This window comes from Mytilus galloprovincialis, chromosome 7 (genome assembly GCF_965363235.1).
Source record: "Mytilus galloprovincialis chromosome 7, xbMytGall1.hap1.1, whole genome shotgun sequence".
Classification (NCBI taxonomy): domain Eukaryota; kingdom Metazoa; phylum Mollusca; class Bivalvia; order Mytilida; family Mytilidae; genus Mytilus; species Mytilus galloprovincialis.
In genome coordinates, this window is record NC_134844.1 from 18,634,719 (window position 1) to 18,650,056 (window position 15,338).

At 34.4% G+C, this 15,338-nt stretch overlaps 1 protein-coding gene across 2 annotated transcripts in view; it reads left to right on the forward strand.

Annotated features, from left to right (window-relative positions):
- The window catches only part of LOC143082459 (uncharacterized), a 37,990-nt gene extending 29,712 nt beyond the window's left edge, over window positions 1-8,278 (forward strand). For both annotated transcript variants that reach the window (XM_076258121.1, XM_076258122.1), the window contains exon 7: window positions 1,247-8,278. In XM_076258121.1, coding sequence (XP_076114236.1) covers window positions 1,247-4,582 — 3,336 coding nt within the window. In that variant the 3' untranslated portion in view covers window positions 4,583-8,278. The remainder of the gene's footprint in view (window positions 1-1,246) is intronic.
- Window positions 8,279-15,338: the final 7,060 nt, after the last annotated feature.

Sequence of the window (15,338 nt, forward strand, 5' to 3'; positions counted from 1 at the left end):
ATTATAATGTATGTGGGAGGGTAGGAAGGGACTTTCAAAATATCTTTACAACCAAGAACCATTTTTTAGATGATTGTGCATAATGGTAATAGACACATACTGAAAAAAGACTCATAACCAAAAATAAAACATCCCTTCCTATCCTCCCACATACATTTTAATGGAATAGCCCTAGCAGTCAGCCCTTACTTGAAATCTTTCATACTTGGTAAGATTGTTTGTCATCATGTGTGCTTGATTATACTGTGCCACAAATGTAACATTTGTAAGGTTTTTACCGATGTGTTGTAATTGTACCACCACTTGGGTTTGACCATTTCTGCTGGAGTTATTGGACTTTTGCCAGTTTTTTGTCTTTTAAATAAAATTACAATGTGTGAACCTTGGAGACCATAGGCCTCAAAATGTTTGTTTATAATAGGATTGTTAAACAGTCTGTGTACTCTATTAGGTAGTGTATAATTGATATGACTACATAATCCTCACATCCAACAACATTGAAATTCAGGAATAAACTTTTTGTCTTGTTATAAACGTCCCGTGAAACTCAGGTAATTTCATGTATGTTCTTTGAAGGATCTTTATGGAAAACACCATTTTCTTTCATCATGAAGGAGTTGAAAATATTTGTTATGATTCTAGAACACTTCACAAGTTTTACAATAAGCCAAAATCATTTAAAAAAAAAAATGAAGTGTTGTGTTTGTCATGAACAGATAAATTATGTGTAAATGCAAACAAAATGGAAGATGGTGTGTGGAAATTCTTAATAGAAATTACAAAAGAATACCTTGTATTAAAATACTGTTTGATGTTTAAAGGACCTTGAGTTAAAACAAAACACCTTCAGCAGTACTACAAAACAAGAAAACTGAACAATCAACCAATTAGTTTTTGTAGTTTATACATTGTTTTGCAGTGCTTTAAAAAGAAAATACAATTTTTATAAGCATTATTATAGCTTGATTTTTATCTTAAAATATGTTTTGAATTCAAATTTGACCAAAAAAATCATGAATACAGCTATTTACTAATGTAAGAACTTACATAGACAAATATAATTAGCAATATTCAACAATACATCAAAACAAGAAAAAAACCTTTATATGACAACAACGATAAATTAAATAGAAGTCAGGTAGAAATATACATAAAGCCGGTAATATGTTGTTATAGTAAAAGTTTGGTAAAAAATTTGATGCATATTTCCAATTTGAAACTGATAAATACTTTGTTTATTTTTCAGAAAAACAATATAAAGATAACGCCTATACAAAATAGACCTCAAATGCCACAAAGTATGATGGGAGTGCGTCCAGGAATGGTTAAACCCCCCTTTCGACCTGGTGTGCCAGGTTATCAGCCTAACCCATCACGTGTTGCAGAATGGGTACAAGAACAAGAATCACATATACAGGATCAAAACTTTAACATGGGTGGTGGTATGAACCCTAGAATGCCAAATAATAGTATGCGTATGATGCATCCGTGGCCGTCAGGTGGTGGACCTCCACAAGGATTTCATGGAAATAGTTTCATGTTTCCAGAGGGATTTGAACAAGAGATGATGTTTCATTCTCAAAACACTAATTTATCGCATCATAAAGTTCCAGATGAAAATTTGACTCCAGAACAATTGAAAAAACGTGAGGAATCTTTAACTAATTTGCGAAAAATTCAGCAAATGTTATTTCCTGAACAAAGAGGTGGTGGGCATCCTGGGTTTGTACATATGCCTGGACAAGGGCCTGGTCCAGGAGGAATGATGCCTAATGAAATGATGATGCAGCAAGGTATGATGTCACCAGAGGGAATGATGGGTAATCAACCAGGCATGATGGGACCGGATGGAATGATGTCTGTATCACAAGGTTGTCCGATGCCAGGAGGGCCACCTAATATGATGATGTCACATATGAGAGGCCCAGGTCCACAAGGAATGGGACCTGGTCCACAAAATATGCAGAATTTGTCACCTCCTCAACGTGAATGGTTACGTCTGCAGCAGGAATATTACATGGATAAACGTAGGCATCAACAGCAACAAATTGCTCAACGAATGGGACATCCTAATATGGAAATGTCCGGTGGCCAGCAGTGGCAGCCACCACCACCGTCATATTCTTCTACAATATCGAAACGTCATGGCTCACATGGAAGTTTATCTACCTCGCCTAATAACAACGGACCAATTGGATCACCAATTCCAGGATTTGATCCAAATGATCCGCTGGGAGGTGTATTTCCACCACGACAACAAAAGTCACCTTTTACTGGAATGAATCATCCAGAGTTTGGTGGCATGAACATGGCTGGACCAACTGGAGGTCCAGGAAATTTTGAACAATCATTTGGTCCACATGGTGTACCAATGCATCCTGGAATGGGACCTATGATGAACAGGAAGAATTCTCAGGTGACTATTCAAAGGGCAGGTAATCCTGAACAGTTTATACCAGAAATTAGTACTTCACCAATACCAGGATCTAATAAACCACCACCCAGCTATGCACAATCACAAAAACGAAAACGTGTGGACTTAGAGGAGGAATTATACAAAAACTTACAACCGACTCCATCTCCTCAACAAATTAATTATAATTTAAATCAGTTCGAAGGACAAGAACTGACTATTACAAAACAATTAAATGCAGCATATCGTGAGCCTATCCCTCCAAATGACCAGTCCCAAAATCATTCATCACAAAATCAGGTTCCGCATTCACCGATGCATGGGCCAGGATCTAATCGAGGACCCATGTCAAACTCAAGTCAGACATCAAGTGGACCTTTATCAAGTCCTGGTCCAATGCCAGGTCAAAATCCTGCATTTGGTGCTTCAATGAGGCTATCACATTTTGATCCTTCATCAAATTCAAATATGTCATCGAATAATGGGCCACATATGCCACCAAATGCTGGGCCTCCACATCTAACACCTTCAACAAAATCCTCATCAATGTCAAATATCACGTCTGCAAGTTTAGCAAATTTAGCCAAAGGTGTAGAACATTTATCGAATCAAATGCAACAGAACATGATGCAAGGGGGACCGTTTCATAGTATTCAGATGCAGGGACAACAAGGAGGTGCCAATCCTAATTCACAAAATAGTGCTTCAGTGACAAGTGGTGTTGAAACAAGTTCTCAAAATCCAAGTGCTCCTAGTGTAAACAATACATTTGTAAATGCAACCATGTCAATTCAACAGTTAAATATTCAAAGTGTAAATAATCCACATGGGCACGGATATAATCCAACAATGTCTGTTCAACAAATGAACATGGAACAGCAACAACACTCTCAAATGACATCTATGAATAACAGTGGTGTACATGGTCCTCAGGGTATGCCAAGTGCACAAGGCCAAGGTATGCCTTGTTCGATGCCTCAGGGTATGCCTATGTCATCAACATGTCCAACATCATCATCAGGGAGAATGTCACAACAAACTCCCATTGCTATGGGACACCCAGGAATGAGAAATAACCCTCAACAAATGGACCATGGTCCAGCCCATACTAGCTCAAGTGCCCCACCAAATATGATGGCTCAAGGAGGAAGAATGAGTCCTAGTTTTGCTGCTAGCTCAATGGGAAATGCAAATGTTCAAATTCAGGCTAAAGCACCTAATACTATACAATACTTACCTGCACACCCTCCATCAAATCAACCTGGACCACAAGTGTCCACTAAAAGACCCGACATTGAATTCATGCAAAGATTTGCCTCTCCAATGGGAAATATAGAAAATAAAGTGCCGACATCCAAAATGCAATATTTTCCTCAAGCAAATCAACCCCAACCTGGAATGGAAAATTTTGGTCCAGGAATGCAACCTAGTGGTCGATGTTCTCCTTTCTCTGGCCCAGTTGGACCAGGTGGTCCAGGTGGTCCAATGAACCCTGGGGTAGGTCCACATCCAATGCAAAGGGGTGGAAACATGCCTCAGGAAATGCACCCAAATATGCCTGGAGGTGGTGGAATGAATATGATGAATTCAGAAATGCATAGCCAACAAGAGGCTATGATGATGTCAAACCAAATGGCATCCATGCAGGGAGGTATGCCTCCACAGGGCATGATGTCTGAACAAATGATGGCTAGAACTTACGGTCAAATGAGTGCACAGGGAGCAATGATGAGTTCTAACAATGGAAATATGATGAGAATGGAAGGAATGGCATCTATGGCTCATCAGAACTCTCCACCTTTCCCAGGAGGGCGTGAAAATATGATGGAAATGATGCATGGTGGTCCCATGCCAGGAAGGAATTTTGGACCAGGCATGGAAAGGATGTCTGGTCAAGGTCATGGACCTCCTATGAATCCGATGGGAAATTATGGACCTATGTCTAGGCAAGGTGGCATGAGAATGTCAGGCCCTGGAAACCCAAATATGCCAAATATGTTACCAAATGGACCTCCTGGTCATAATCCAGGGTATAATGCTCAGTATGAGCAGTTTCAGCAACAATTGTATTCTCAAGGAAGATCAAGACAAATGTCTCCAATGGGAGGTGCAATGATGCCTGGTCCAGGACAGCCACAGTATATGAACATGATGCCAAATATGCCATGATCAAATGTTAATCAATGCTTTACTATTTGTTTAATTTTCTGTCACTTTTAAGCATGACAATAGGAGTATGCTTCCAGTTTGCTTTAGGATAAGTACTAACAAAACGAATTGTTAATTGAAAAATTTCCATTTTATATTTAAACGGTTTTTCTGTTTTTGATTTGCTTCGACAAAAAATAACGATACATATAAGATAAACAGTTGTTTGTTTCACACATAGATAATTTTCTATTATTTTGCTAGATCATAATTGACAATTGTTTTATTCTTTGGGAACAGTTTATAATTTGTTTAAAACAAATGCAGTAACTTTCGATCAATTTACAACTTTAAATGAATATAACTGAATTTGGTTGAAGCAGTTTTTGTAAAAGATATTCCAAAGCAATCGCTTTAGATGTAGGACATAGCAGTATTTTCTTTAGCTGGAAGCATAATTTTTATTTTATAACAACAAGGTTTTATGATATTACCACAGAACTTGAATGTTTGATTATCAACTCTTTCATTATATTTTCAATCTTTGACTGGCAGCTTTTATAGTATTTTAAAAACCATGTAACTGTTTTTGCTTAAATAGCAAAAATAGTCGTTTTACAAGTAGTTATTTTTTGCATCTTATATCATCTGATTTCCAAGGTAACACACCTTTAACATATCATCAACAGTATATGTGATGTTTAATACCTTTAATGCTCGAATCATGTCACTATAAACATTATTTGACTATAAAGTTGTGTTTCAATATTTATGAAGTTGATAATCAAAACCTTTTGAGTGCTGTATAGTTTCTTATTTTTAAGAATTTATATTGCCTTTTTTTAGTTATTTATAAAAATCAACACATGACAACCCTCTTTATGTAAATTTTATTTATATTTATAAATTTCATTTAACATTATTATTACCTTAAAAATCTAATGAGCAACCAAATAAGATTCAATGATAGATAAATTCTAGTTATTAATTGTTCAACAGTATGTTACAAAAATCCATGGTATTATACTTAAGTAGAACTTGTTTTTTTTATTTTCTTTCCTTCTACTGTTATAACATTATATGTTGGTAGTGTGGAAAGCCCTGCTCCTCTTTTCTATTTTTATTGATACTTGCAAAATAATTATCTTTAGTTTTGCTATATTTACCAAAGAGAAAGATTAATTGTGTGTGCCTAAGCACGATTCAGTATTAACAAAATGTGTCTTTCTTTATACCCTGTATATAAAGGACCTTAACACACCAAAACTGTATTTTCAGAAATAAAAGTTAGCACATACAGGGTTCCATTTTAGTGTTTTTTTCTTTGTTTATGTACCTTGAAAGTCATCTTTAACAATTTTCATGCAAGGGTTATTTTTGTCATGTGACAATATGGTTTAAGTAATTCCCACTAAACTTACATTTTCTTGTATTTTTTTTTCTATTTTATTTATACTAGAGAAACTCCGCAGTATGACATTATTGCTGTGTATTGTAACAATGAGAATTACTCGTTATTCAGTTTGTACTATTAGCAGAGAAACTGAAAGGTCAAATGTTTATATGGCTACCAAATACTTATTTCGTTGTGACAAAATATAATTCTTTAACTACAAAACCAGGTAATGACACAAACTTTTGTATTTTTTCTTAAATCAATAGATTGTAAAGTGGTTTTTTTTTGTAATTTAATGTTACATACCAAATGGTTGTATCTTACCAAAACAAGATTTTATATTTGATTTGATAATACAGAGGTATTTCTATTCTGCTTTAAAGCAGATTTCCACTAGAAAATATGGATTTGTTCATTATGATCTCATTAATATATCAAACATTTTGGCTTCTGGTTGAGCCGTATTCAATTATATTCTTGATATGCAAAATAACATCAGATATATAAGAACAATGACAAAGATTCAGTTGAATAAAATCAGAATTATATTTAAATTCGCTGATCTTCCTTCTTTTTTTTAAAATGTATTAGAGTCTTGTACCCTAAACATAAAATGTAATAAGATATTGGATCATCTGAAACTTGGTGACACTTTGATATTCAAGTTGGGTATATCCAGTTAGAATTTTATTTTGACCAAATGGAATTTTCAAGGTTTAATTTCTTTACCTAAATTGACATGTTTTAAATGTTGTGGTATATCTTCATTGCATTGCATTATGGGTAATCCCTTTCCTTGTTAGGCGATATTAGACCATTGAGCTCGCGGTCAGGTTGCTTTAATCATGAGAATGTTTTATTTACTAAGTGCCTGGGTGCATGAAATATAATATTTATTGTAATTGACAAATTTCATGTTATTGAAATTAATTTTTTGGTAGTAAAGTTATTATGACATTTTGTACAGAAGTATATATTACATTTTTTACCTTCATTTTTCTATACCATTTTATCATCTGTTTATAGTACATTTGTAGATTACGTTTCTCATCAAGGTTGTACAGTATTTTGTAACTTAAAATGAAATTCATTATCGATTTTACAGTTAAAACCAAGCATTGAAATATAAGAACAAATTGTAAATAATTTAATTTTTTTGTATATTATTTGTGGTTATTTAGAATATTAGGTTGTAGTCTTAGTATTAAAGAACGAAAAAAAATCTGTTCATTTAAAACTTACAAAAATTGTTGGAAAGTCTATTTTTGATATATTTTATATAATATGTGACTGCTGACAGATTAAATGTAAGATGAGATGGTCTTGTAGTCTTTTATCTATGATTAAGACAATAAGACAAATTATTTGGTTTATTTTTCATACCATTCTAGATTGTAAAGGATGTAAAATTGACACAATTGATATTTCTGAATTTTTCTATACATGAATTAAATAATGTTGAAGGGTAATTTTATTTCATACCTTAGCTTTAAAAACCTTGAATGATATTTCTAATGGCTGTTAACTTAAGGAATGATAAATAAGAAATTATTTCCAGTTGCACTCATGACAATATGCAACTGCAAAATTATTTTGTAAAAGCCTTTCAGTCACAATTGTAAAATTAGCTAAGTAAAGCACAACATTTTTGTGAGAGGCAAAGTGCAGTTTACAGTTGGATATGTTTATAAATAGTGCTAAATCCTTCCAAGGAGAAAAAAAATAAAACTTTTTGTTTTCAGTAGTAAAAATTACCTGTATTGGTAAAATTGACGTTGTTCATTTTGAAATCAAATACTAATTAACTTTTATTGGAAATTATAAATTTTAATGGAATTTTTTTTCTAACCCAATTTTATATCTGACATTTATTTCAAAAGCAATATAAAAAATATAATTGTTACAATATTTTCCAGTTTAAGTAATAATTATTTTATCTTTTTTAGAGACTCAAAATTGGTTATTTACTTATTGTCATGGATATGTTTTCACTTAAGGTCATTTTTATGGCAATCTATTTTTTTTGAAAAATGTATTCCTTTTTACAAGTTTGCAACCATTAATAATCCCTTTTATTTCATTGCATAAATAAATGGGGATAATTTGAAGAATGAATCATGAATTTGAGTTAAGAATTAATGTTGACTTGATGTAACTATTTCATGGGTTACCTTCACTTCAGTGTACTTAATATAGATTACAAGACCATTTGAAAGGTATCAGATTTACTATCTGTAAGTTGTTACTATAGAAACTGTTGGCTATAAATAGAACAAACCATCTGAGACATCTTTATGTTTAATAAATTACATGATACTACAGTTTTTGTTAAATCTTTGTCATTCTATATGTATTATTATACACACAAAGGATAACAGAAAAAAAAACTAAAATTTATGGTTCATATCAACCATAAAACTTCAATAACTCCCAAAAATTGATGATAAAACGACAATAAATGGCTTGTACAGGTAAAAAATGTGAGTTTAAACCAGTACATAGGCGGGTCCAGGGGGGCCTGGGCCCCCCTTTTGTGGAAAAAATTTGGTTGATTATATAGGGAATCATTGAAGCATGCCTGGAGCGGGCCCCCCCTTAGGTCAGTCAGCTGGCCCCCCTTAGGAAAAGTTCTGGATCCGCCACTGCAGTATTATGTTCACCTACAAACAAGTCATCCAAAACTGACAAAATATAAAGCACAAGCACATCAAAAGAATGCATAACAGCTGTATTTGCACATTCCTAACTTTGTGCAGACATTTTCTTATGTAGAAGAAAAGGTGGACATACAAAGCACATAAGCAAAAACGGAGGATAATAATACAAAAATTACCATAGCACAATAACACAACTTTTACCTTTATATTGTATGTGTCTGTAAAGACAGAAGTTTGTCTGTCTTGGGCAATGTCTCCACAGAGTTTCCAGAATATATCCTGATTCTTCGTGGGAATGTTTATTTACTTTGTTTGGAATACTTGTGTTTGTTGTCTAAGGTTTTAATAGAATACTTATGTCTAGTGCCATTTGAAATTGTACACATTATATAGTCCTCTATAGATATAGGCAACAGTAGTATACTCTGTTCAAAAGTCTTAAATCGATTGAGAGAAAACAAATCTGGGTTACAAACTAAAACCGAAGGAAATCGCATCAACTATACGAGGAAAACAATGACACAACAGAACACCGAAGTGCAACAAAAAAACACTAATATAGCACTATTATCCCAAGAATTTTCTTTATCCATCCAGATTTTTTTTGTTTTTAGCCATTTTGTGACGGGTGAGACCAAAGTTGCAGTATGCAAGACAAAGATTACTATCTAGTTTTCGGAAAAATTTGACTTGACACATTCTCACTGAACATGGCTAATGATCATTTTGTTAATAAGTACTTATCTTGATATTCTTCGATCTATGAGTGGCGTCTATTCTAAATTTTCTTAGCATGTCTGTGACAGATGAGATGGTATGGTATCTGTTTTAAAAGAATTTGGCAGCACTTTAGTCAAACCATCTTTCGAATATCTTTCTTCATAAATGGATAAGCTGTATAGACATATTCACAATTGGTCGAACTAATGCTTTATATGATGCTCTTTCTTTTCGTATTGTTTTACCTTTTTAAGATTTCCCTGTAAGAACTTCATTTTGTTCCTTGCTTTCCAACATATGCTTGTAATGGTCACTCCACTTCATATATGATGTAAAAAAAACCTAGATATTTGGCTGCTGTTAAATGTAGTTCGTGCCCATGAAGTACATGCTTGTTTATGGTTGGTTCTCTCCCATTTTTCTGGGCGCTCATTTTCCTGGTCTCTTCCCATAGTGCCAGGTCAGGGTTGTCTTAAAGGTTGATTCTGTTAACATCGGAAGTTATAGTAACCAGATATGCAATAGTGTCATCTTCAAATTATCTTGCAGTCGATCTTTTGTTTTATGGTATGTCGTTGATGAAGGGCTTAATAATGATCCCTGTGGCATCACAGATTTTACATTTGTATACCGAAAATTTCTCCAATGGCTACGACTTGTTTCTGGTCTCTCGGGAAATATTTCATCCATATGTTGATGTTCCCTTTTATCCCATAGTGTTCACGTTTATATGTTAAGGGAGGGGCTATAGGAAAATTAATCGATTTGTTTGCTGTAATCCATGATTAAACATATGTCCACGTGTTTTGATACTTCAGCTATAAATTCCTTCTGCTATGTGTCACAGGGCGATCCTTACCAACACCATGTAAAAAGGGATTTAAGATATTATGCTGATCAGCATTCATGAGTCATGATGTCTATTGCCAATTTGTTCCATACGTTTGCAGGCAATATAACTCAGCGACTATGGTCTATAATTCACTGCTTCAAATTGCTTCCTTTCATAGAGATTGGACATTTTTTGCTGATCTTCATATGTGTGGTACTACTGCAGCGATGCAAGAGTCTTTAACTATCAAAGGGAAACGAAAGGTACCAAAGGAACATTTAAATTCATAAGTCGAAGACAACATCATGGCTAAAAAAAAACAACAACAACAGACAAACAATAGTACAAGAAATCCACCAAAAACTGGGTGATTTCATGTGCTCCGGAAGGGATAGCAGGTCCTGCTCTACGTGTTGCACTCGTCGTGTTGCTATATTAGTACAAAACCGGTAATAAGTTTAATTCGGTATGTCACGTTGTTGATAGAACAGTAATTTCCTTCTTAATTCACAATGAGTGTCGTGTTTTCTGTAACAAACTTGAACAGATATAAATTATTCCTTCATTTAAGTTCTGAGAGCAGGACAGGTTGTTAGTAGGTGTGCAATGTCAATTGTTTCCCTGTGACACATGCAGTAAAGTTGGATCAATTGTATATTGGCTAAACTTGTTCTTGTCAGTCTGAACCATTTATGTCAGCATTCTCAATATCATATTACTTGTATTTTTCTTCTTCCAGGAATGATTCGATGTATAAGTAGTATGTTTGCAAAGAGCAAAGAATGTCCGGTAGATTGTATTATAGTAAGGCAGTTCGATAAAAGATGCTTTGTCTTTAATGCAGTGTGGAGAGAGCGTCTCCCCGTGCTTCAGGTTTATGTTCTCATGTTATAAATACTAAGTTGTTATCGTAATTCACTGTGAATTGTATATTTATAATGATCTATAATTTAATCTTTATCTTTAATGGTAACGGTATATGTTGTGAAGAAATGTAGAACTTTTAGAGCCCGCTTGTTTAATTGTAGAATTCCGAGTAGCAGGTGTACAGTCGATTTTGCTGTTTTCTTAGCAAGAACTTGTATTTTCAATATCAAATATCTCAAATATTTGGATATGAATCTTAGTTTCAAAATCATATAGTAGTCTTGGTAGTACGTATGTTCTGTACACTGTGATGGAAGTATGCCCATTGTATTTTGAAGTCCTGAGTTAATGAGGGCATGTTTTGTTCTCCTAGCAGATTTTAAACGATCTATAATTAATAATTGATTTTCATTGTATTGCTCCTTCTGAAAGAGTAGTTGTGTTGTCTGATAAACGCCCTTAGTTTGTGCTATGGATTTAGAGAACACATACGTAGTAGCAGATAACTTAAGGTTTAGTTGGATGGATGTTGCAATGATGCTGTATGCATTGTGCATAACTTGCTGTTCAAATGGAGGTCGGTATTTTTGGTATTTTTTTTCTTTTTTTCTATGGATTTGAACTCAGAAGGGCAATGTCATCGGCACAGGTATGAATACAGTATATATTTCCTAAACTAGCTATCGATTTTTACTCCAATTCTACCTAGAGGTCCTCTCTAAATATCTTACATAGATGAGTTGATATAATTCCGACCTGCCTGATTCCTAGGAGTATATCAGCATCGTAAAGCTATCACTGAATAATACCTTTCCAATTGACTGTGTTTGTAAGTTTGCAAGAATGGAGCACAGGTTTTTAATGACGAACGTGGATCTGAGTTAATACTCCTATCTATTTGTTTATCATGGAGTATTAGATGCTGTACTACATCGAAGGCGGATTTGACATAATGTAATGATCACATTCGCGTTTTGATAATAAGGATTGTAAATAGTGGACAAATAAAGGCAACAGTAGTATGCCGCTGTTCTAATGTCATAAATCGATTGAGACAAAAACAAATCTGGGTTACAAACTAAAACCTAGGAAAACAAATGAACTATAAGAGGAAAACCACGAAACAACAGAAATACCAAAGTGAACAAAAAACAAACGAGACATTGCAACACAAACAGAAACGAACTAGAAGATAACAACTGCCATTTTCTTGACTTAGCACAGGACATTTTAAGAACAAATGGTGGGTTGAACCTGATGTTGTGGCTAGCCAAACATCGAAATTTTATGGCAATGTAAAATATAACACTTAAATGACGCCATTACATGACAGGAATACAGTACAAATAAAAGTAACAACATTCAGGACAGAGAAATAAACAAATAAACAAAGAACTTCTGTAAATCCAAATAATTGTAGCACAGTGTTGTGTACAATGCCGAATTTGCCAATAAGCCTCAGATATTACTGTTGTTAGGGACGACATCAAAAGATCGATGTAGGATAAAAAAACTTAAATCAAATAGTTTGGGGTGGGGGGTGAAAAAACTGTGTGAATTAAGTTTTTTTATCCTACATTGAACTTTTGATGTCGTCCCTTACTGAAGCATGATCTTTTCTTTGTTGGCTACAGAGTTTTTCTTTTCTGTTTTCAATTTTCTCCAAATTGGATGATCTGGTTGTCTTCTATGACCTTTTAAAATTTACAGTGTTTACTCCCGACTATCATGTTTCCACTTTGGACAATTTATTTTGATGTAAATGGTCATTGTTCATAGTTTAACAAGAGTGCACACGCTGAAATGTCTCGCCTTCTATACTATAATCATTGATATTATGTTGATAGTCCTAAGTATAAAGCTTAGTTTTATTACAACTGTCTCATAAACTTAACATTAACCAAGATAACTAAACAAAGACCAATGAACCTTGAAAATGAGGTCAAGGTCAGATGAACCATGCCAGGCAGACATGTACAGCTAACAATGCTTCTATACAACATATATAGTTGACCCATTACTTATAGATTAAGAAAAATAGACCAAAACACAAAAACTTAACACTGTGCAATGAACCGTGAAAATGAGGTCACCGTCAAATAAAACCTGCACGACTGACATAAAGATCATTTAATATTTTCATACACCAAATATAGTTCACCTATGGCATACAGTATTAGATAAAAAGACCAAAACTCAAAAACTTAACTTTGACCACTGAACCATGAAAATGAGGTCAAGGTCACATGAAATCTGCCCGCTAGACATGTACACCTTACCATCATTCCATACAACAAATATAGTAGACCTATTGCATATAGTATGAGAAAAACAGACCAAAACACAAAAATTTAACTATAACCACTGAACCATGAAAATGAGGTCAAGGTCAGATGACACCTGCCAGTTGGACATGTACACCTTACAGTCCTTCCATACACCGAATATACTAGCCCTATTGCTTATAGTATCTGAGATATGGACTTGACCACCAAAACTTAACCTTGATCACTGATCCATGAAATGAGGTCGAGGTCAAGTGAAAACTGTCTGACAGACATGAGGACCTTGCAAGGTACGCACATACCAAATATAGTTATCCTATTACATATAATAAGAGAGAATTCAACATTACAAAAAATTTGAACTTTTTTTTCAAGTGGTCACTGAACCATGAAAATGAGGTCAAGGACATTGGACATGTGACTGACGGAAACTTCGTAACATGAAGCATCTATATACAAAGTATGAAGCATCCAGGTCTTCCACCTTCTGAAATATAAAGCTTTTAAGAAGTGAGCTAACACCGCCGCCGCCGCCGTAGCCGCCGCCGCCGCCGCCGGATCACTATCCCTATGTCGAGCTTTCTGCAACAAAAGTTGCAGGCTCGACAAAAACTACTTGAACAATCTTTTTATGTCACCCGATCGACAATATCGGGTGACATATTGCTTTTCCTCTGTTTCTTTTTCTGTATTATTATTATGTCACCCGATCGACAATGTCGGGTGACATATTGCTTTTCCTCTGTTTCTTTTTCTGTATTATTATTATTATACTTCCACCTAATTTTGTCCGCCCGCTTTCTCAGAGCCAAAAGTACCAATCCGAATGATGGTGCACTATAACAAGGAACCCTGACTCCCCAGAGTCTGTGCAAAATTGGAACTAAAAAATGGCTGCCATCACCATGGAAACGGAAAAATGGTGAAAAAATAAAATTTTGGAGTTCCTTGAATTATTTGAGAATGCTTAAGCTTAAAATCTTTAGATTTTAATACAATGTAGGTGCCCACTATATACAGGTTTTGGATGATTTTGGCACATTTTGGAACTGCTATGTTGCCATGGAAACTACACCAAAAATTTCAAAAATATGGAAATGCTCCAATTTTTTTGAAACTTTAGCATAACGATGAGCAACTTTGGTAGATGTGGAATTTGGCGTTGGAATTTCCAAAATGTCTGCCGTTTCCATGGAAACAATGCAAAAAGGTCAAAATGCTCCAAAAACTTCCGGGTTTGGTGAATAACTTTGGTATGCTTGAACTTAAAATCATCAAATTTTTATGCAATATAGTTGTCCACTATATACAGGTTTTGAATGATTTTGATAATCATTGGAACTACTATGTTACCATGGATACAGGAGCAAAAATTTCAGAATGCTTCAAAATTGATGAAACTTGATATGATTGTTAACTGTCAAGTCTAGATATGACTTTTGAAGTTGGAATTTCCAAAATGGCCACGGTTGCCATGGAAATTGCAAAAATGTCAAAAATTCTCAAAATGGTTTTAACTTAATGAAATTTGATATTATTGGTAACTGACAAGTTAAGATGAGACTTTTGACTTTGAAATTTTCAAAATGGCTGCCGTTGCCATGGAAACGGTATAAATGTGAAATACTTTAAAATGCTCTGAATATACTGAACATTTACAAAAAGATGAATAGCCATGCATATTTGTGCATTTACTGTTAAACAAGTTTGAAATGGCTGCCGCTTAGTGGCAATAGGGGGAAGGGTGACATCCGCTATTGCTTGCAATGGCAATTCTAGTTATTATTATCATTATACTTCCACCTAATTTGTCCGGCAGTTTTCTCAGAGCCAATTGAACCAATCTTAATGAAAGTTAACTATAATGAGGAACACAAAATTTCGGGTAGCTGTAGGTCTTAAGACCATTAAAAATGGCTGCCGTTACCATGGAAACGGAACAATTGTGGAAAATTCCAATTTTTGGTTTTTATGAATTATTTGGAATTGCTTTAACTTAGAATCATTATATTTTGATACA